We start from the raw sequence: 21,232 nt of genomic DNA, 5'->3' as shown, positions 1-21,232 counted from the left end.
AACGACCTAAACCACTGAACTGTACACTTAAAAATGGTTACGACGGTCAAGTTTCTGTTGCATGCATTTTTCCACAATTAAAAATTTATTTAAAACAAAGGGAAGATACCATCAGGAAAACCCACCCATGAGATACTTTTAAGTAAACCTTTTGAATAAGGTTCATTCTGTTGTTTGTCGGGCTTCTTGAAAAAGAAAGTAAACAAAACTACATCAACATTTAAAATGGCCCTCCAGGAAACAGCTCAGAAATATGGAAACCAACGTCCCAAGACAGAAGATCTTGGGATATTTAGCGTATGAGACGTAGGCTGATCCGCCCTTCTAATAGAAAATACCGTACCAGTATGCACATGGGCACAGACAGCCTGCAAAGATGCAAAAAGAACGTTAGCCCTCTCTACCCATCTGACTTTTTATGGGCTACAAGAACTGGTACTTTAAGGACTCTTTTGTCACTCTCCTACATCAGTGAAACTGTCCCTAAAGAGATCTTCCCACGGACCACCAGATTATCCCTGAGCCCCAGAGATTCCGCAGATACTCAGAAGTTTCCAGACGGAGAAGAGAGTCTGAGAAGAATACAGCCCAGAAAAAACAAGCTCTGAATTAGCTCTGAAACCACAAAATGTAAATCGGCTTGAGACTTTTTATTTTTATTTACCACACACAGATCTTTATAGACAAGATTTAGGCCAAAGACCAAAGTAAGGATTATGGTTTCATTGTTGGTTTGGTCTGTTCCGGTTTTGGTGTTTTGTTTTTTTTTTTCTTCTTCTTTCATACAGGAACTTTGGATTTTTACACTAAAAATTAATCAGCTTTACTGCCACTCTAGACACGCACACATTTGTACACAGAAGGAAGGCTCTACTGGAGGCCTGTGATTCAGCAGCAAGTCCTGCTGGGCTGTGCATTGGCCTGGCTTTTTGGAGAGGGGTGGGGCTGCCCAAGAATTCACAAAAGCATGCTGAAAAGACAGCTGAAAATAAAAATTAAATTTATGTTTCTAGAGAAATCAAGGCAGAGAGTAATTTAGTAGGAAAAAAACAAATCCTAATCTGGGGCTAAGTCTGAGGACCTAGAGAACTACATCTCTGATGGGGGGGGGGGGGCGGGCGGGCGGGCACCCTATTATAAAATCCGATGATTTTCAATGAAGGGGCCACATGGTAGTAAAAGCTATCTTTCATCTTTTAAGCAGCCTATCGGAAACTGAATATCTGCCCAAGATGTGGTCACAGGGGCTAAATGAAAAGTCAAGTTGTTTGGCGTTTGAGCTGGAAGCCTATCAAGTCAGTGTGATAACACTGCTTGTCTTGTCCCCATCCAAAACTCTGACTGGCCATTGATGAGATCAAGGGCATTTCTGGAATGAGATTCTTCCTTCCCATTCCATTGTACGTCTTTGATTAATAAAAATGGAGTTTACAGCTGAATGGTTGGTTACTTGTCGATTGCAGTCCAGCAGGCAAAATCTGACAAAATGCTGGGCCGGCCAAGGAAAATGATCGAAGGGGTCTTTTGTGGTGAAAAGTTTGGGAACCACCCTTGAGGCTCCCCATCCCCCCCCCCCACCCCCGAACATGCACAATTCCAAGGGAATAAGCAGGCTCCCTAGAGCCAAAGTGGAGCGTGCCTGTTGTGTGAGAAAACTCAAAGAGAGACAGTGTAAATTAACTGCATCTGGTTAGATGAGCGAGCAGGGGGAGGAGATAATTAGTTGGCATTATAGGAACAAGGGCAGAGAAGAGAGTTCTATATTTACTCAGAGGAAATCCAAAATAGACTACTTTGCACCCGTTTGCTGCTCGTGGGGGATCTCAACATTTCCAAGTTGGCAGACGTTGAACACAGGGACGGGATGCAGAACTCAACCAAACCCCCGAATGACACAAACCACCCATCCCACCTCCCACAAATGGAAACCTGACTTCACCTCCTTTTACATCCACAGGGAAGGGAAGGAGGCGAGGGTAAGCCCAAAAGACATTCAGAAGTAATAAGACAAGGGCAATATCTCCAAACAAAAGCCCTGCAATGAGTAAGCAGAATAAATGCATCTGTTTACAATAAAACGGGTTCTCTAAAAACCTGATGATGGCCAATTTACAGCACCCTTTGGTATGTCTCCGTGTGTAGCTGCGCAACATTTCAAAAGTAACACATATTTCAAGTGATGCAGAGATATCACTGGGCTGTTTTATTGTGCACAGGATAGTAAAAAGTAAATGCCATCGTCCCATAAAGCTCTATAATATGCAGCCAAGATACAATTTCCACCTTCGAAGACGAATTTAAGACATTCTAGCACAAACAATGAAAGCACCTAATTTGAAAATCTTCTCCCTCTGTAGATGCTAAAAGACTTTCTTTTGTACGGGTGCCATGCGTATTACATAGGATTAAAACGTAGATATGTCAGGCTCTATCCGCGGGTGCAAGTCGTATGCGGGTTCTTAAAGTAAGAACTGCTAAGTGCAGTCATTAGGATGTGTGCTTATGAGATGGAAAGTGCAGGTTAGGATGTATGGGTTGGCAACCATCTTTAAAGGTGATTTGTGGGGACCTTATTCCAAGAAAAGATGCCATAGTCATGAGGTCGGAAGACCTTCTTCAAAGGGGAGCCAAAGTGTGGGGAGGGGAGTTGAAGATTAGTGAGGTCAGCGTGCATTCTGGAAAGGACTGGGTCTGCATCTAGCTGTTCTCATGTGCTTCGAATTCCCCCAGAGGATCCTGAGGGCAACCTGGGAAGTTGGGAAATGGGGCCACGTGCGATCAACACATCCAACTCACATAAGTCAGGACAGACAGTGCTTGGGAGAGGCAGGCTGTGGCAGTGAGAGGAGCACAAGCCGAGAGGGACAGACAACTGTGTTCTGGAGCCAGCTCTGCTCCACCCAGCCGTGCAATCATGGGCAAGTCACGTCACCATTCCCGGGTCAGCCTTCCGTCTATCAGATGAGGGAGATGGCTGACCCCAGAGAGTTCTTACAACCCCTGCATTGTAAGCTTCTATGCACTTTCAGAAAAACAAAAAAAACAACAACGGAATTCCAAACAGCTCTCTAAAATTGGTCCCCCGTGAGCCTCCTACGATGGCAAAAGCACCCTGCACATACAACAGACATTTTTACATTTGGTTCTCATCCTCTTCCAAGCACCTCAGAGAAGTCTGCAGAACCGCCACGGACATTTCAGGAGCCTCCTGAAACCTACAGCGGCAGCCAGTACCCTCCGATCGTACCATGGAAGAACAGAGCTGCTGAGTGCTTTGTCCAAGGTCAGAGGCGAGGACAGGATCAGGATTCCAGCCTCCCCGTTCCTAGGGCTATGCTATACTTTCCACAAAGAAACCAAGCTGGCTTTCTGGGAAGAATGCCAGAGGTTCCATTCTCCCAACTGAGAATTCATTGGGATATTGGAATAACAACTTTGGAGACTGTGGTCTCTCCAATCCATTTCAGGACCTGGCTAGAAACACGAAAACCCAAAGAAAAAAGCAATAGGGAATTATTCCGTTTTTTAACGAAAGAGAAAAAATTAGGGGTGGGAATATGGGATTTCTTAAAAATTACATGATTGCTGGAAGTTAATTTGGTATTTCTTCGTTGGTTTGTAAGTTCTGTTTCCAATCACAAAAACAGACAGCTGAGGATGCCTAAATCACATTTCAATGAATTAGCATCTTGTCCCAGAGAATCTTTCCCACTCTGAATAGAACAGAAGACCCAGAATGCAATGCTCTGTGGTAGAAAGGAATCTCCCTCAATGCAAGAGAGAGTTTGTCATAATCCCCTAAACTGTAATCTAAACTGATAGTCTTCAACCCAACAGTCATCGCGGAGAATGACAAAGGGGATGACGCTTAACTCAGGGTACACTGCCTCTTCCAAGAAACTTCGTGAGACCCAGCTCTGCCAAATAGGAGAGCTGGCCTCCTTTACCATCCTTTAATATCCACACACTCCTTATTAGGTTGACATCAGTGCACCTGGAAAAGAATCCCAGCATAGATTTAGAGACACATGTTCAAAAAGGAAGGTTCTGACTTCTTCCAAGAAAGGCCAACCAGAACAAGAGAACACATGTTGGACTAGCTCTGCCTTGAAGATAACATGAAACCAACCTTATGGCAAATCCCAAGTGATCGATATTCAGTGTCGAGGTTCATAAAGGAGAGAAACCAGAAATGATCGTTTTAATCACTTTTGTCCCCTACCTGTCGATGATGACAGGGTCTGAAGGAGTCTCATTTCGGTTTCCACAACTTTTCTTCTCGCAACATCGACTGTAGATTGGGAAGGAACCAAAAGAGTAAAAGAAAATTGTTAAAATCAGGAAGATACAATGAGCATACAGCATAGAAACATTCACAAAAATACATACGTCCTAGGTAGCCTCTTAGCGTTCAGAGGCTCGAGCACAGAGTTTACGGCCATGTTTCAAAACAATGCTGGACCTGAAGCCCAAAGATACTCCTTCAAATACTCTGTGGCTTATGACTGGGTAATTCTCAGCAAATCACAACTTTCTCAGGAACCACATTTGTATTCTGAGCCACGGGCATTGGACTTTTAAATCTATAAGGTCACATCTTATAGACCCAAGTTGAATGATTTTATGATTGTGTATTTTAGATCTTTGTGTCTCAATAAATATTTGAAGACGGAAGGGGAAGGAGCACGGACAAAATAACCCCCAAGTAGCTGCCTGGGCTTATCAACCTTATTTGTGTAATCTTTCCAGAGAACTCTGTGTACTTTATAAACATTTATTTATTTATTTATTCATCTCTATCATTTTCTAAAGGTGACAGGAGAAGACCAGAACCATGGTATACAATGTGAAATAGGGGAGAAAATGAGGCAGGGAGCTATGAAATGATATCTCCAATGATTTTCGCCAAGTCCAGAACAGAAATGGGACTTGATGCGTTAAGTGCCATCTTGAAAACTCCACCTCCCAGGGCCTCCTCCTAGCAGAGTACCAGGTAGGGCCTCAAAAACCACTTGTGGAATTAGCTGGGAGGGAGAGAGAAAGATGAGGCCCGACGGCAATTACGACAGATAAGCGGGACCCCGTCAAACCTGAGCAGAGAACAAAATGCTCCCTTCCAAAGGTGTCCGCGTGAAAGACCTAGACAGATGTGAGAAGGGCAAAGGAAGCTGGGTGGTGGGGAAGCACTGAAAAAATCACCTCCCCACATGGCTGCCACTGCAGACTTCTGAATACCTCTTGGCTCATCCAAGCACATGGTCTACCATCAATGGTAGTTGCTTGTGGATGTAGGCTTGCAGGGCATAGAAAAAAAAAAATTACCATCCACACTGGTGCGAGAATATGCCTCATAAACATTAGCAAAGTATATGTAAGCACTGCCTTCCCCCGATCTGTTGAAGAGTGAAGCAACACCATAGGAAGATTGCCCAAGTGAGAATCAGGGCTCTGGCGTCCGACCCAATGCTGTCACTAAACAGCTGCGTGAGTTTCGTCAAATCTGTTTAACCCGCCTGGGCTTTGCCAACCTCATATATAAAATTAAAATATTGGACTAGATTGAGGCGCCTGGGTGGCTCGGTCAGTTAAGCGTCTGACTTCAGCTCAGGTCATGCTCTTGTGGTCCGTGAGTTCAAGCCCCATGTGGGGCTGTGTGCTGACCGCTCAGAGCCTGGAGCCTGCTTCTGATTCTCTCTCTCTCTCTCTCTCTCTGCCCCTCTCCACCCATGCTCTGTCTCTCTCTGTCTCTCAAAAATGAATAAATGGTAAAAAAAAAAATTTTTTTTTTTTTTTTAATATTGGACTGATTATCTCCAGAGTCCCTTCTAGGTTTACAAAGCCTGTGAGGCAGCGAGATCCCCAAGCACCCTTTGGAGGTGACGACAGAGTAAGAGGGAAGCCATGTGGCAGCGATACCGAAGCCTTATACCGGCCAGACACAGATTTGCTTTCTGCCTCTTCTCCGTCCATTTGCCCTCGCTGGTCCGCCACAGAAGTACAAACAAACAAATAAAGAAGAATTTTTAAAACTTTTAAAGTTCCTCTTCCCTCCTTGCAGGGATGTGTGCGTGGATTACGCGGCGAACCAACTCCAGCGTTCTCAAAAAGCAAAATATACTTGAGAGATGCTAAACAAGTTCCACCAAATGAGCGCTAGGAGCTTTTAAGAAACTTAATCAAATTAGCAGGAAGTAAAAGAGAAATGGTCTCCACTTCCCTAAATACCAGAGTTTGCCACTGGGGGCTTTCTGAAATAATATTTTGCCTTTGAAATTATATTAGGTCTTAACTTTTAAGATTTCAATCCATCTCAAGATTAACACCAATAAAAGTGCCGGCCAGCTGCTTTCCTAGGTCCCAAAGCCCTTGTCTCTCCTCCCATCTCCCTATCACCACCCATTTCCGTCTCCCTCCTCTTCTGTTTCCATTGCTCATGTCAGCAGAATACCTTTGCAGTTCAGGCAAACCTTTTTCTCCTCAGCAACACAATTTCAAAAGCCCATACATGCTTGTTACCTAAAGACCTTCTAGCTAGACTCCCCTTTGACATCACCAGCATGTCAACATGACCCAAATTATGTGTACGATGCTGGGTACAATTTAATTACAAGAGCACACACTGTTGGGATGTGCCACTGTGTCTAGTTTGAGAAGGAATGATTCTGAAGAGGCCGAGTAAGTTTGCAAGAGTGCTCGGCCGAATTCAGCTGCTTTCCGTGGGGATTTTCTCTGAAGGAAAAGAAAAACAGGTAAAAATGCAAGCCTGGGGCCAGTGTGACACAATGTGGGGAATCTCATCAGGGAAGGAGCCGATGCTCGAAGAAAAATGCAGAGGAACTTTAGGACCCAATCTTTCATTTTCCAACAGTAACGTCTTTAAGCATAATCTCTAATGTTCATAGGGCAAAAAAAGATGGAGAAGACACTCACTTGGCAGCTGGACTGAAATAGTAAAGGTATAAAAATAATAGGAGTTGGGGCGCATGGGTGGCTCAGTCAATTGGGTGACCGACTTCAGCTCAGGTCATGATCTCATGGTTCGTGGGTTCGAGCCCAGCGTCGGGCTCTGTGCTGGCAGCTCGGAGCCTGGAGCCTGTTTCAGATTCTGTGTCTCCCTCGCTCTCTGCCCCTCCCCCACTCATACTTGCGCATGTGCTCTCTCTCTCTCTCTCTCAAAAATAAACATGAAAAAATAATTTTTTTTTGAAATTAATTAATTAATTGATAATAGGAGTGTACTGTGTTTGCTCCATTTGAACCCTTCTTAAAATTTCTCTGGGTTGGGCAGAACTAACTCTTTTTCTTTCTTTCTTTCTTTTTTTTTAAGAAAATGTCTCATCAAGATGTCCTCACTATTTTTTTTTTTTCAAATCTGGTTTCTTAAATGACATTCCGTCCTCATGCCAATAATATCAACATAAGCAAAGGGAAGTGGGAAGTGGGAGACATTCGTGAACCCACAGTCGGTCTCGAAACAACTGCTCTGAGATCAGATATGTGGATGGTGGATGTGGAGGACTGGGACCCTGAATTACTCAGATAACAAACTCCATTCTCCCCTCCCTTTGCTGTATAGACAAAGCCTGTGCAACCAACTTCATCTACTTTAGTTAAAAGGCTTTATAGGGTTATTTTCTAATAAGCAAGTCTCTAGGTCTGAAGTTCCTGGTGTTTCTAAAAACCGAACAAGACTGTGAAACAGGAAAGGAAGGGGAAAAATAAACAAAGAAGAGGAAACTGAACTTGGCATCACGTTGACTGTGTCCCTAACTACCATGGAGAGGCTCAGAAGTGCTTTTTCCCTAATGAATGAAAATGAAGGTTGGTCCTACCCTCCTCACTTTGGCTGGGTTTGGTTTATTTTATTCTGATTCTGATTCAGAGGACCTTTTACCTGAAATCCTCTCAATCTGCCTACAGGACTCTGCCCTTCCGCATCTCCTCACAGAGTCTTTAGAGAGGGAAAGAGACAAAAAAACAAAACAAAACAAAACAAAACATGGGGACGAGGCTGGGGGAATATGGAAAACTGCATCCCAATCCTGAATCTTACCTGCATTTTTCAGAAAGGAAGAAAGAAGGGGGATGAGGGATGGCTGGAGAAGAAAAAAAAAAAAAAAGCCCCAGCCACGGACACAGGGTGTCCAGTCAGTCAAACTCCTGCTCGAGACAAGCGAATGTGCCCTTTCCCCTCCAAAATCGTTTTTAAAATTCAACCCTCAACTTTCAAAAATCTGTCTCTAATTTCAAACTCAAATAAGCGCACAGCATGGTGGCTTTTGTTTTGTTTTCTTCTCCCCAACTCCTCCCTGCGATTGCATAACAAAAGTGTCTAAATTCACACCATCTGGCCGATAAAGACACTGGCCCCACTGCCCGGCTGGCCCATCTGATTAGGGCCCTGTCTAGCCTGCGCCTTGTGGCGAAAAGTCACAGCTGTGGGGTTTGCTCGCGCTCAATACAACTCTGTTATTAGCCAGCTGTAGGCCTTGAGACGACTTCTGTTCAAATTATAATATCTTTTAACCCTCTGAGCATTGAGGGCACAGGGGTGGCTGGCAGCGACATAACAACTAGATTTCTCCTTGCTAATAATTGGCAAAATGAACTAAAGCAGGGAAGAGGGGAGCAGAGACAATTGGGGAAGAGAGAAAAAGTTATTCCTAAAGAGATTTATTTTGTTCCCCTCCAAAAGCTAAACATCAATTTATGAGCTCTTTTTTTTTTTTTTTCCTAAGGATTACAGAAACCATTCAGGGAAATTCCCAGGTATGCCCAAGAACACCATGCAGATGGAACTAAGCATGAGCAGTAATCTCTGAGAACATCCCTCTATCACTGACTGCTAGCACTTGCCTTGAAAATGTGGGAGAAAGAACTTTTTTCCCTTCCTGGAGAATCAACCAGCTCTGACTGACAAATTGAGATCTTCCCCTCTGGATACATCCAACATTTGCCATCATCCCAGTGATCTCCCAAAACACACACGCGTGCACACACACATGCACACTCCATGCACAGTGTCCATCCAATGGATCATTTATTTACCCATAATTAATATGTGTTTTAAATTCTAGTTTGGGGAAGAAAATAGCAGAGCGTCTTCCTTGGTCTCAAATGCGGAGAAGTTACAGTACATTAAATTTTTATATTGTGTTACTAATGCAGACTAAACTAGAGGCTTTAAAAATTGATGCTGCTACTTAGACAGCATAAAATGAGGAGGATTTGATTGGGCTTAAAAATAAAAATGTCAGCCTTAACTACAGCTGGATGGGGTGTGCGAGTGTTATTTAAAGTGATAGGTGTAATTCGTCAGACAATGGGCCAGTTTGGGGGTTTGTTTTCTTTTCTTTTAAGAAGATAATCTCTCCAAACAAAGACATTTAAAAGTATAAAGAGGGATAATAAAAAAAAACGCCCTTCAATTAGCCAACTAAATCAAAGTGTTCTGACTATTTAATCTAGGTATTACATGCAAGTTCATCTTGGAATTGTATTTTCTTTCTGAACGAATCTATCAGGGGCCCTAGGATCATGGAGTGGCTATCTGCTTACTCCATCACCCATCACCTCACCCGGCTACTCAGGCAGGGAAGCTCTATTCCCCTCGGCTGAGGCCCCTGGCAGAATTGAACTTTGCATTTGGCAAAGTTTGTTTTTCCTAATACTTGGTCAAAACCAAAACAAACATGGCTGATTGTTATGGTTTCTTTCTGACTGGGTTGGGAGGGAGCCGGGGCTGCTAGGAGCTGCCCATAAAACAGTCCAAGCTAAATCAGATGGCCTGCAATTACCCAAAACTAGCGAGTCTGGAGCTGGTAGACATTCACCGTAGCAGGAGCAGTCAGAGTAAGGAAGAACTGAGGCTTTCTCCCCAGTCAGGGATTTTGGAGAAAGAAAAACACGTATGGAATCAACGCTTACATTTTTACAATAAAATAACCACCTCTTTCAAGAGTTTCCTTTTTATACCCTCTCTCGCGTGCTCTGAGTTCCCCACTACCCAAACGGTTGTTTGAAAGGATGAAGAATTAAGAACGGACTGCTTTCTACCCAGTAGTTTCTCCTGACCTCAGAAACTCCCCTGACACGTGAAATCTTCGGAGAAGCCACATCCCCGGAGGAAGGAAACCCTTCCGCATCACAGACAGGTGCCTCAGCGGTTGGGGATGGGGGTCTCCACCCTCGGGTGGTCCCTCTCCGGGACTGCAAGGTTTTCCAGTGCTTTGACTCGGTACGCCACAAGTGGCCCCTCCTGGAAATCTACCCAGAGCGGGCCCGACAGGCGGGAACCTAGCGGTGCGGACCTCGGGTGGAGACCGGTTCAGGCAAAGTTCACGACCCAAATTCGGCCGGGGGGCTGCCCGCCCCCTCCCCGCGCTGCCACCGACCGCTGGGCTACAGAGACTTTCCACGTAACGGAGGAGACTCCCGAGATGCCAGGGCGGTGAAATCCTGAGTGGTTGTGGGTTTCCTTTTAGCGTCTTAACGGATATGCTCTAAGAATCTGACCTTTAAGGGGAAGTTCTAGCGGATCGGCCCCCGGGGTAAGGCCTCCCTCCCTCCCAGCCATCATTGCTGAAAGGCAATGCCGGGGGCTCACGGGAGCGCGGCCAGCGAGGCTCACCTGCCCCGCTTTCCAGCAAAGCCCGCAGGAAAAAGCGACTTACCTGCACATCACTTCGTGCGTCAGGAGAACTCGGCACATTTCCGGATTCTTATTTTGTCCCTCGTAAGCTATGGGCTGCAGAGGAGTCGGGGGGCAGGGAGGGAAGATAGGAGGGCAAAGGAGAGACAAAGGAAAGGAGACTTCAGAGCAAGCACAGAATTGTGGGGTGGGTTTTTGTCCCCTCTCTGCCCACTACTTCATTAGGAGTTAGCACAGAACCTGAGCTGTGGCCCGGTTAATTCAGGCGACAATAATAATAGAGTAGCGAAGTTGGCCCTAGTGAAAACATATTTTCTGCAAAGGGGGGGGGGGGCGCGATCTCGCAACAATTCTCTCTTCGCTCTTTTGCTCCCCTGCCCCCACCCGCCCCCCCCCCCGGCCAGAAAGAAACAGGACAAGGGGGAGAGAGAAGAAAAAAAAAATTGTTCTCCAGGTTGGACAGGTTCTTGCTATTCGACGTGGAGAGGCAAGTGAAGTCTGACCCTGGAAACCGCGGGGGGTGAGCAGAGGTCAGGGACAGACGAGGGGGGACGGGGGCGCGGGAAGAAGAGGAGCCGAGTGGACCTCCGACTTACCTGCTTGGTGACCGAGTCGATGAGCCTGACGTACAGGTCCTGCTCGGTGCGGACGCCTGCGGGGGGAGGGGGCGGGCACGAAGTCAGGGCCGAGGAGCCCCTCCCCCGCACCCCAAACCCGTCCCCGCCGTGGGGGCAGAGGCCCAGGCAGCCACTCCAGGCTCCGGGCTGCTGGCTAGCCGGCGGGCTGAGCCGTCCAGGGGGCAAAGGCCCCCCGCCCGTCCCCTGCCCCTGACCGAGCCTCCCGCAGCCCTGCCCACCCCAGGCCTGGAGGCCGCCAGCCAGCGACGGCGGCAAGGTCAGCTGCCCTCCTCGCCGGTTACACGTGCGGGCGCGGCCGCCGGCGCTGGGCGCTCACCATTGCTGTAGAGGAGCTGTAACTTGTAGTGGGTGCCGTTGTTGGTCTTCTCGTTGCCTTGTTCCTGAAAAGACAGGCAGCGTTGGAGCCCCTTTGCCTTCCAGCACCCCCCACCCAAAGGACAGACTGGAGAGCGCGCCCCACACCGCCTCCCGCCGCCTTTCTCGCACTCGCCCTGCAGCTTTGAACAACCCTCTGCCCAGCCCCAGGTCAAAGGGCAGGAGCGTCTGCGGCCTGCCAACCCTTGAAACTTACTATAGCTCGGACCACTTGATGCTCTCCAACGCCTCTGTCCCTCCCCCTCAAAAATGTCCTCAGAAGTTTGCGTCCGGAGCCGCCACCACCGGACTCTGCGGCCAAAGCTGCCTCAAACAGGCAGCCCCTCCGGATCTCTCGGTCCTTAAGAAGCTCCAAGGCTTCTCTCGGCCGAAAGATACAGGTCTGTCATTTGGAACGGCAGCATCCCGGCTCCATCCCGCCAAGACTGGAGCTTCTGGGGCCACAAGCTCAGGGACCCAGGGCCAGGTTCCAGAGGGCCCTCCGGAAGCCCCTTCCCTAAAGCTCGCATTGTAGAGCTGAGGAGACTGAGGCCCAGAGAGGGCAAGAGACTTTCCTTTTCTCACACGTCCGTTTCATCTGGGATCAAATCCTGACCGAGCCTGGGTCGGGAGCAGGCACTGCGCTCAAGAGGGAGAGTGGGAGAAAAGGTTCATTGGGGAAAGCGGGCCAAGACTGAGCTCTGGGTTTGCACCTAGCAGCTCCCCACTCTGCCGGCGCTGGCAGGTGCAAAATAATAAATAATCCGGAGAAGGGCATGCTCTAGTCTGAAGGGCGTTTACTCCGTGGCCAGTCCAGGACCAGGCTCTACGATTGACCCCGAGGCTGGGTGCACAGAGCCGCCAGCGCCCCCCGCAGCGTGTGGTGCGGGAGCGGAGTCTGGAGGAGGCGCCGGGAAATCGACTGATTTAGAGGCTTGGGCCAGAAGCCTCGATTTATCATCCCTGATGATGTGAGTGGAAAAGTGTCGCGAGTGACAGATGGAATCTTTAGTGCTCTGCAAGGTGGTAGTTATTAGGCCGTGAGAAGAGGGGGGACCTCCGCTTACTTTGTCGTTCTCCACAAAATCTACGAAGGCTGTGCGCTCGATCTCCACCGGCTGCCCCTGCCTGTCATAAAGCGCCAGAACGAAGTGAAAGAAGTTGGATTTCCTCAAGTTGGAGGGAGGCTGCTTCTCAAAGTGGGCCCGGGACAGGGCGACTCCGCTGCGCAGGAAGAGACACCGAGGGGGCCACCGGGCAGAGGGAAGAAGAGAAAGACACAATGTTACCAACGTCCCACACAAGCACCGCGGAGGAGGGTCAAGGGTTCCGGTCCCAGGTCCAGAGCTCTGGGCCCTTCAGATCTTTTTTCAGTTCGGTTTAAGAAGAACGGACTCCTTAGAGTAGTCGCCGCGGCCACAGGGGTCGGTTGTTCGAGCCGACGCCCTGTCCACTGCCACGCCCGCTGTTCCAGCCTCCGGGCGTCCCAGCGCCTGGCAGCTCACGGTCCGGCCTTTAGTGGAGCCCAAAGGATCTCGGGTGCGGGCCTAGGCTCAAAGCGGTCCCCCAAGGAGGCGGCCCAAGTCCTATCCCGCAGGGCCGCCCCTATCTTCACCCTCAGGTGGCGCCTCCGGCTGGATCAGGATTTGGAACTAGGACCCCGGGTTAGAGCAGTAAATGCCTCCTTACTTTTGAAGAAGTGACTCTGTCCTGTCCTAGAGCTACTGCCCGCTACGCCCTCCTTGCTCTCTCCAAAAGTTGGTGGCTGGGAACGCCTTGGGGGCGGGCGAGAAACCCAGAGCCCAAGCCTTGGCCCTACAGGGAGAGGCCGCACCTCCGGCTTCCCTCGCTCTTCCGAAAAGTTGCGCCCCGGACAGTGGCAGAGCGGAATCCCTGGGACCTGGGATCGAGGGCCACTGCCGACAACGTGATACTGGGGACCCCGCCCCCAGAACTGCTGCGCTTGAAGCAGCCAAAATGTTATTAAGAGGCAGAGAGCGTCCTCGCCTGGGGCCAGAGGGATCCCCGCTTAAGCTGCATCTCCCGGCGGCGCCAGCCAAACCCGCTGACCGCGAAACCCATGTTGGAGGACCCGGGAGGCGCCCTCGAGCGTTTTGAGTGTGCGCACACACCTCCCTGCAGACCCGTCGCGGCCGGGGACAAACTAGCCGCCAGATCACATTTAACAGAAGTCTCAGGGCCCAGGCGAGCGCGCAGATGGCCAGTGCTGCCCCGCGGCGCCGGTATCGCTGGGCCTTCTACCCTGGGGCGCGAGCACTTTCACTCTTTTGAATGGTGTAAAATTTTGGCTAGAACCCGCCACTCGGGGTGCCTATTCCAAGTTTCACAATTATTTGATCGGGGGAAAGGAGGAAAGTAGGGAAGGTGTCTTTAAGGTGCTTGGCTAAGGAAATGCGCCTCGGAGCCTTCTCTGAGAAGCTGCCTAATTTCTCCCGGTTGAGCCCAGAGAGTGCCCAGACGGCTGCGGAAAGCCGTCGCCGCCTTATGCTGTCTGCCTTGGGGATACTGGCGTGCCTGGGGCTCGGGCAGAAGGGAGGCAACCGCCGCCAGCCGCGGTCTCCTCTCCTCCAAGGGTGGAGGCTGGTTCGCTCTACCCGGGACACCTGGAGACACGGCTGGCCTGGGAAAGGAGTTATTTCTCTGCGTGACCTTAGGACTTAGAGGGAGATGGCTAGGAGAACGGATAGGAAGGCTGGAGTCGTGGGAAGAAGTTCGAGAGCACTTTGGGGTTGGGGGAAGGAGGCTGTCTCTCCAAGACAAGGACGCGCAGACCACAAATCCCAGCTCAGTAGTGCTGATGAGGGAAGGGGACCAGGATGTCTTCGTGGAGTGTCATCCTAGACAAGGCGTTTACTATCTCAGCAGGCGGACGCTTAGAAACAAAGTCAACTTCAGCAACTAGCAAAACTAAAAGCTGGTGATCCCTGCGTTTGCGGCCCATCTCCTCGCGTTTCTTCTGCGGCTCTTTCCACTGCTACTCCTTCGTCTTTTCTTTTTAATCTCTTCTCTCCCCTCACCCCCGCCTCCGTGCGTCTAGTCCACTGTTTTTATCTCTGCGCCCGGACCTCCAGCCTGCACCCCCTCCTCCCGGAGCTCCCAGCCGCTTTGCCTTCCCAGCAGCGGCTCCGGCCTCTCCCAGTCCTCGCGTCGCCGCCGCCGCCATCTGGCCGCGGGGCTTCCGGCCTCCAGGAATCACCCGGCTAGTTGCGGGAGGAGAGGCGCTTGCACGCGGAGTGGCGGAGCCCGGGAGTCGCCGGGAAGCCGGCTCTCCTCCGGCGGCCGCGGCTGCCAGCTCGCGTCCTCACGCTCCGCTCCGGGCCGGCATCGCAGGACTAGGGGCTGAGCTGCAAGGCGTTGGATGCCACTTTGCTATTTTTCCTCCCAAAGAGTGGTGTGTGGGGAAGGAATGGGGGAGAAACACAAACGACCCAGGCAGTTCGGAAACTTGAGTGTTGGCTAGGGGGTAAGTGTCCCCCTGACTGCAGCGACCTGCCTGCCCTGGGTCGAGCCCCAGCGCGTGGGGCGAGGGCGACAGATGGGGGAAGAGGGAGGGGACACACAGAGAGACAGTGAGAGAGAGAAAGCGAAGGAGGGAAAGACTTAAGAACGTAATAACTGTGAGGCCATATCGTTACCTCTGCGCCGCGACATTGGCGTCCACCACGCCGACATTCCGGACCCAGGACCTGACGGAATCCATCTCGGCACCCAGCGATTTGTCTTTCAGAGCTGGTCCTCTTCCTAAAGTATCTTGAATCCCAAACATTTAAAAAGTCTGGTCTACTGTCGCTTTAAAAATACGAGTTACAACACTGTCCCTACTGTTCCCAACGCTGTCACCAAAAGGTGTCCTCCAAAAGCAATCCAAGAAAAGGGATCAAGAGCCGAAGTTTGAGTCTCTCTGCAGGGGAGGGGTGGGGGGAGATAACCCGTCCTTTGCTTCGCGCGTGAGGTGCGGACTGATGTAGTTAAAGTTTGGGTTTTATCCTCCGCAAGTTCAGATCTGCCGCCTGAGGCCCTCCGTCCTAGGTCGCTCGCATCCTTCCAGCGGCAGCGCTGCCTCCAGAAAGTGATCACAATTTAGAAGCATCACCTGTTCTGGGAGAAACGGGAGATTGATGGCTGCCTAATCTCTCCCCTTCCTCCTGGTCCCCCCCCCCTCCCTGCTCCTCCCCACCGCTCGAATTTAGAAAAAAAAAAAAAAAATCCCCAACAGGATCAGTTGTAAAAGGAAGGGGAAGACCCGGAGCCGAGAGGAGGCGGTGGCTGCGAGCACCGCGGAGCCGGGCTGCAGCCGCGCGCGGGCCCCATGAATGGGTTACTACGGCCGCGGTCGCGGGAGGCGGAGCCGCGGCCCGATAAGGAGCCTCATTTGCATGGACGCTCGGGATTGGCCGGCGCTGGGCAGGCCTGGCCGACGTCCTCCGGCGGCGCGCGCCACGCTCGGCGTTGCCGGGAGTCCGGGAGGTGAAAGGGGACAGAAAGCTGTGGACGCTGCGTCCTTGTCCAAACTCTGTGTGCGTGCGTCGGCTGGGGGCCCCAAATCCTGCACTGAAGGCTAATGATCCGACCCTGCAGGTTGGGATGCGCCCGCTCAGTCCGGCCGCGGGAGCGCGAAGCCTTCGTGGATCCCGCCTCTAGGTGCAGATTTTTGCAGCCTGCCGGAGGCATATTCATTCTCGGGGCTTGAATCTGCGTGCGTATTTGTGAAGAAGCGGAGAGTGTGACCACATGCACTTATGTTTTGTGCAAACGTTCCCCAAAGCAACCCAGTTCCCTGAATGGCTCTCCCAAGTCTCCTGTTTCATGGTGACACTCAGATTTTGTGTGCGGTTTACAAGTTGTTGAGAGAGGAGGATATATGAATGAAAGCGGCACGGTGGGGGAAGAGCAAGGCTCCGGTGCTAGTCAAATAAATACAGTGTCCGGGGAAACGGTCAAGGAGCTAAGGAAAATACCCCCGGGCAGACACTAGCGGGAGTCGCACCCGTGTGGATGAGAGCTTGCTGACAGATCATGGTAGGCTGAGAGCGAGAGCTTCCCGGTGTCGTCCCAGAGGCCCCCTCCCGCCCCCCCCGCCCCCGCCAGAGCCCACCCCTTTCCAATTCGCGAAGCCGGGGGCGGGGGGGAGGGGGGAGCCAGCAGGGAAGTCGCGGAAACTTTGCCCAGGGCGCGCGGTCGCCGCGTTGCTGGCCGCAGGCTGGTGGCTGCGAGGCGGCGGCGGCTCAGCCAAACAGCTGAAACCCTAGACGGCTTTTTAACTACGCCGGGCAGCTCCCGGTGCCTATTAAAAATCCTCCTGGCTGGGTGTTATTTTCTTGCTACTCCTTTTGTATTCTGATCTGCGCATAGATCTGCTGCTGAAATCTAGAACACCAGCGCGAAAACAGATTTGAAGACAATGAATGCAAATCTGTGCTCAAAGACCATCTGCCATGGAGGAGACAAATCAGCTGTTCCACAGTTCGAGCGACTGCGCCCGAGCCTCCCGGCTTCATTACCAGGAGGGCCATGGCGAAAGCCTGGATTACATTCAGGAGACTTTCCCCTCACTTAGGACTCAAATTTGAGCGTGAATTGACTCTCGACCAGATCCCATAGGTGTAAGTGAGCGCTCAGAAATGAACTGCGAGAGTTTGCCGCTAGAGGACACAGCGCCTTGCTACTCATTGGCCTGGGAGGACTGGAAGCTCACACTTTAAGAAAATGTCGCTCTCTTGAGAGAGGGACAGGTCTGCGTCTCCACTCTACCCCAGGGGCAAACTGCGACCCTGGACTGCTCCAGCAGACCGCGCCCCAGGATGCGCAGGTCCCTACTGCTGAGATTCACTTGAAAACTAATGAGGAGGAGGGGAAGGCGAGCAAACCCTTTAAGCACAAACCCAGGGTGCAGGGATTGGAATAGTTGATTTAGGGGGCGGAGAACGTAAAACCCCAGCCTCTGGGTTGTGCTGACTGTGGCACGGGGACCCCAGAGCTCTGGCTTGGACAAAAGGGAGAAATGAAGGAAGATCGGGCGCCAGAATACGGAACGGGACTGTCATAGAAGCCAAGATAGAAGTTGTCCATAGAAAAAAGGAGGGTAGGAGAGAAATGAACAGGATTGAAACTTCTACCCTGTTTCAAACCAGCAATTCTCTATGGATAATTTCAGTTCCTGCAAAAACCAAGCCCTCGGAGTCTTCTACCCCAACCCGCTGTCCTTGTAAATCTCTCTGAACTTAAATCACCCAGCCCCATTCTCATCAGAGATGTGTGCCCAGCGGAGCCTATGCCTCGGGTTCCTTGGAGTGTGGGACAGCCCTCGAGTCCCTCAAGAGGTGTTGATGAGCCCGGCGATTTTTTTCAAGGGGCCTCTCATCTGCTGCACCTCGATGCTGCCCAAAAGAGGTACCCAGCGCAGTGCGAGAGACTGTGAGGCAGCAGTGGGGCCAAGCCCGGCCGGACCGCCTGCCGCTCAGGCCTGGGGTGGCTGGGGTTAAAGGGCAGAACCCGGGTCGAGGACGCTGGCTCTTCTCTCCCCCAACAGCTGCTACCCAAATTATGCCCCTCTGGATGTGAATGAATTGGTCCTTTCTCCGGGCTCCCCGCTGCCCTCCCCAAACCAGAGGGCCGCGCAATGCGGGCGCCCCCACCTCACCTCCCAGAGACAAGTTCAGGGGCCGTTGTGCCCTGCCAGGAGGTAGTTTGAAGAGTCGAGACCCCGGAACTTTGACCGGGGAGGGGATGGGAGCTGCACCGCACCCCTCCCAGCCGCCTGCGCTAGGAGCGCCCTCCCTGCGCGGGTTAGGGAGCTTGGGCAAACACCCGCCGCACCGCTGGGAGCCTATGGGCTGCGAGCCGCCGGCGTCCAAGTTCCCTCTGGGCGGGGACGAAGTTCCGGGGCCAGCAAGGGAAGGACAGCTGAGGGGACAGGGAGTGGGGGTAGCAGCCTTGGGTCCAGCAAGGGGGCGCCCGACCTTTGGGGAGCAGGGAGCGTTTCTGCCAACCGGGTTGGGTTTAATTCTGTTTGTGCAGATTTTGGGGAGGGCGGACGCAGAGTTGGCCACCCTCGCAGAAGGAGCGTTGGTTAGTGGTGAAGTGAGACGCTGCTCCTGGAGGGTCACTCCCGTCTCTGTAGCCTCTGGCTACCCCCAACAGACCTCCTTTTAGAGCACGCCACACAAATCCCGCCCCGAGCCGCGCGGGGGCCCGGCTGGCGCAGCTGCGGCCAAGGGAAGCCCGGCCCCGAGGGGGTGCCAAGCCCGCGCGCGCATCCCCGGCTCCGGCCCGCGAGCTTCGTTCCGCCCCTTGCCAGGGTCGAGAAAAATCTTAAATGACCTTTATTCCAATTCTAAACGACATTCGATTGACACAAAATTGAGGTGGGGGGTGGTGTTCCGTCTTTTACCCCCTCCCCTCCTTTGTTCGCTCTTTCCAAGGAACTCCCCGGGTTTCTTTCCGTTCACGTTTCACATCCGCACTTCAGTGCGGTGTGTTCAATTTCCTCCGGATCGGTTTAAAAGCCCGGTTCCCCAATATCGTTCGGTCCAGTCTTCTGGGCGCCGCATCTCTCCTTCGGGTCAGAGGTTCGGAAATTTTTCTTCGAAAATTGCTCACCAAGCCTCGTTCTCGTCGGGCAGGACCCTGGGGTGAAATCAGAGGTGTGAGAACACACCCCCCCCCCCCCCCGCCGCCCCGGCCTTACAACCTGACCTTCACCCCCACCCTCCCAGACACTCCGTTTGGGGCCTGGGTCTGCGCAACCCGAAGAACAGAGGCTGGTTGGTACCCAGGGAATTCGATCCTTAGGGACAGTCAGTCTGGGTTTCGTAAATGGAATAAGTAAGCCTCTCTTCGTGGTTTTTCCAGTTTGTTTGTTTTAGTTGGAACCTTTGCTTTTTTTTTTTTTTGTAATGGAAATAAAGGGATTTGCTCACCATCTCCGAACCCTGCCGAATATGTAAATCACAATCCTTCGTGGAATATTTTTTCTAAATATCCAACTCCACTAACCCCCACTCCAAATTTCAACGTTGGCATTTTTCTTACGAAAACTGGGCTTGTATGCCCCATAAATAAAAATTCCCTAGAGAAGGAGGGGGGAAAGATACTACTGTACTCACAAACGCACGACAAATATTTCAGGAGGACTTCACCATCCACACCGAACACTTCTCTTTCGGGACAATTTGGTGTGAAGTTAGATTCGCTTCCTGATTTACTTTTACTAAGTAAGGGGGACGGGAGCAGGCACCGCGGCCAAAATGCGGGGGCACGGAACAAGGAACGACGTTTTACAGACACACGATATTGCTCACACCCGGGCCAGTCGGGACGCTGCAATGAGTTTACCCGAAATGGGCTGTTGGACCCAGAGTTGCCTCTACCCTAACACTTAAAAACTCCAGAAAGCACTTCCTCCCCCTTCTCTCCTCTTTTTCTTCCTCCTCTCTGGCTTGCTCCCTCTCCCCTCGCTATCCCGCCTCTGAAACACCCTTCCTTCCCGTTCTCCTATTCCGGGCGCAGAGAGCGAGGGAGCCGGAGCCGAGGCAGGGAAGCAGCAAGGTCAAGAGAACAAATTTTCGAAGCCGCGGCCGCAGTTGGGGGCTTGGAGAGCTGGCGTCGGCCCTGGGCCCGCGGCCGCGCGGGAGTGGCTGCCCCGGGAGGTGTGTGTGTTGGGTGGCAGGTGGTCTGCAGCCTCCAAGCGAGCCCGGGGGCCTGGCTTCCTGGGTGGGTGGGGTGGCACGCGCGTCAAGCCCCCCCCCCATCGGCGCTGCGCGGGGGTAAAGCGGCCGGTCGCAGGCCCTTCCAGGTACCCGTGCACGACGACGTTGGCATCTCCGTCGCCACGGCCCTGAAGGCGCAGCGACCGAGGGGCAAACTGACCCCGAATTAAGCGACCCCGGAGGGCAGGTCCTCACTCAAGAGGAGGTTGAGGGTAAGATACAAAGGACCCGAGGCAGGACGTTCACCCAGCACTAGCCACACTCTGTCTTACCCTTAACCTCGACAGCGACACTTTCAGAGGGATTTGCTGGCTCCCGGGATGCAGATGTACAAAATGAGAATGGGAGACGGCCTTTCGTCCGATTACTTGGAGAACTGGGAACAAAGACCCACGCCAGTCTTCGAATACACCACGGTGGCAAGCAAGATAAGGCCTTTCAACCAGAAAAAGTTTAATGTGACTTTTCCCCCCCTGTCCCCTTCTTCCGGTGTCTCAGCTCGGTTGAGGGGAAAGATAACTGACGAGATACTCTGAGATGCCCCGGCTCTTTTCCTGGTGGTCCCCTCCCCCAGCCAGCCGGCAGGGGAAAGCCCTCGGGACCTCCCAGCTCCCTCCCAGCTCCCTCCCGGCTCGCGGCGGAGGTGTGAGCGATGTGTTGATTATTCATATTTTTGCCGAGCGTACACTCCGCCGCGGCCGGCGCCGCCGCATTTCACACGTACACTCACGTACACACATGCACACGCGCTCACTCCGGCCGGGCGCTCGCTCCGCGCCGGGTGCGCGGGGGATCGCGGCCCCCATCCGGCGCCGCCCTCCTCGGAGAGGGGGAAGGGTGGCCAAAGGGTCCGACTCTCC

General features: G+C 51.9%; 1 protein-coding gene and 1 long non-coding RNA gene across 3 annotated transcripts in view; both read right to left on the bottom strand.

Annotated features, from left to right (window-relative positions):
- Window positions 1-15,828, bottom strand: part of EBF2 (EBF transcription factor 2) — a 198,388-nt gene extending 182,560 nt beyond the window's left edge. Inside the window, exons 1-6 of one of the 2 annotated variants that reach the window (XM_058720271.1) lie at window positions 15,300-15,828; window positions 12,711-12,867; window positions 11,606-11,669; window positions 11,248-11,303; window positions 10,674-10,747; window positions 4,223-4,291 (exon numbers count right to left, since the gene is read on the bottom strand). In XM_058720271.1, the coding sequence (XP_058576254.1) occupies window positions 4,223-4,291; window positions 10,674-10,747; window positions 11,248-11,303; window positions 11,606-11,669; window positions 12,711-12,867; window positions 15,300-15,430 (551 nt within the window). In that variant the 5' untranslated portion in view covers window positions 15,431-15,828. The remainder of the gene's footprint in view (window positions 1-4,222; window positions 4,292-10,673; window positions 10,748-11,247; window positions 11,304-11,605; window positions 11,670-12,710; window positions 12,868-15,299) is intronic. The other variant, XM_058720270.1, reaches the window with a different exon arrangement.
- Window positions 15,829-18,963: 3,135 nt separating this feature from the next.
- On the bottom strand, window positions 18,964-20,976 carry LOC131506070 (uncharacterized). Its single transcript, XR_009258713.1, has 2 exons — window positions 20,645-20,976; window positions 18,964-19,290 (listed from the first exon to the last, which is right to left on the bottom strand). It is a non-coding gene; the product is annotated as an uncharacterized LOC131506070 (long non-coding RNA).
- Window positions 20,977-21,232: the final 256 nt, after the last annotated feature.

This window comes from Neofelis nebulosa, chromosome 3 (assembly GCF_028018385.1).
Source record: "Neofelis nebulosa isolate mNeoNeb1 chromosome 3, mNeoNeb1.pri, whole genome shotgun sequence".
NCBI lineage: Eukaryota > Metazoa > Chordata > Mammalia > Carnivora > Felidae > Neofelis > Neofelis nebulosa.
This window is presented reverse-complemented; position numbering and strand designations above follow the sequence as displayed.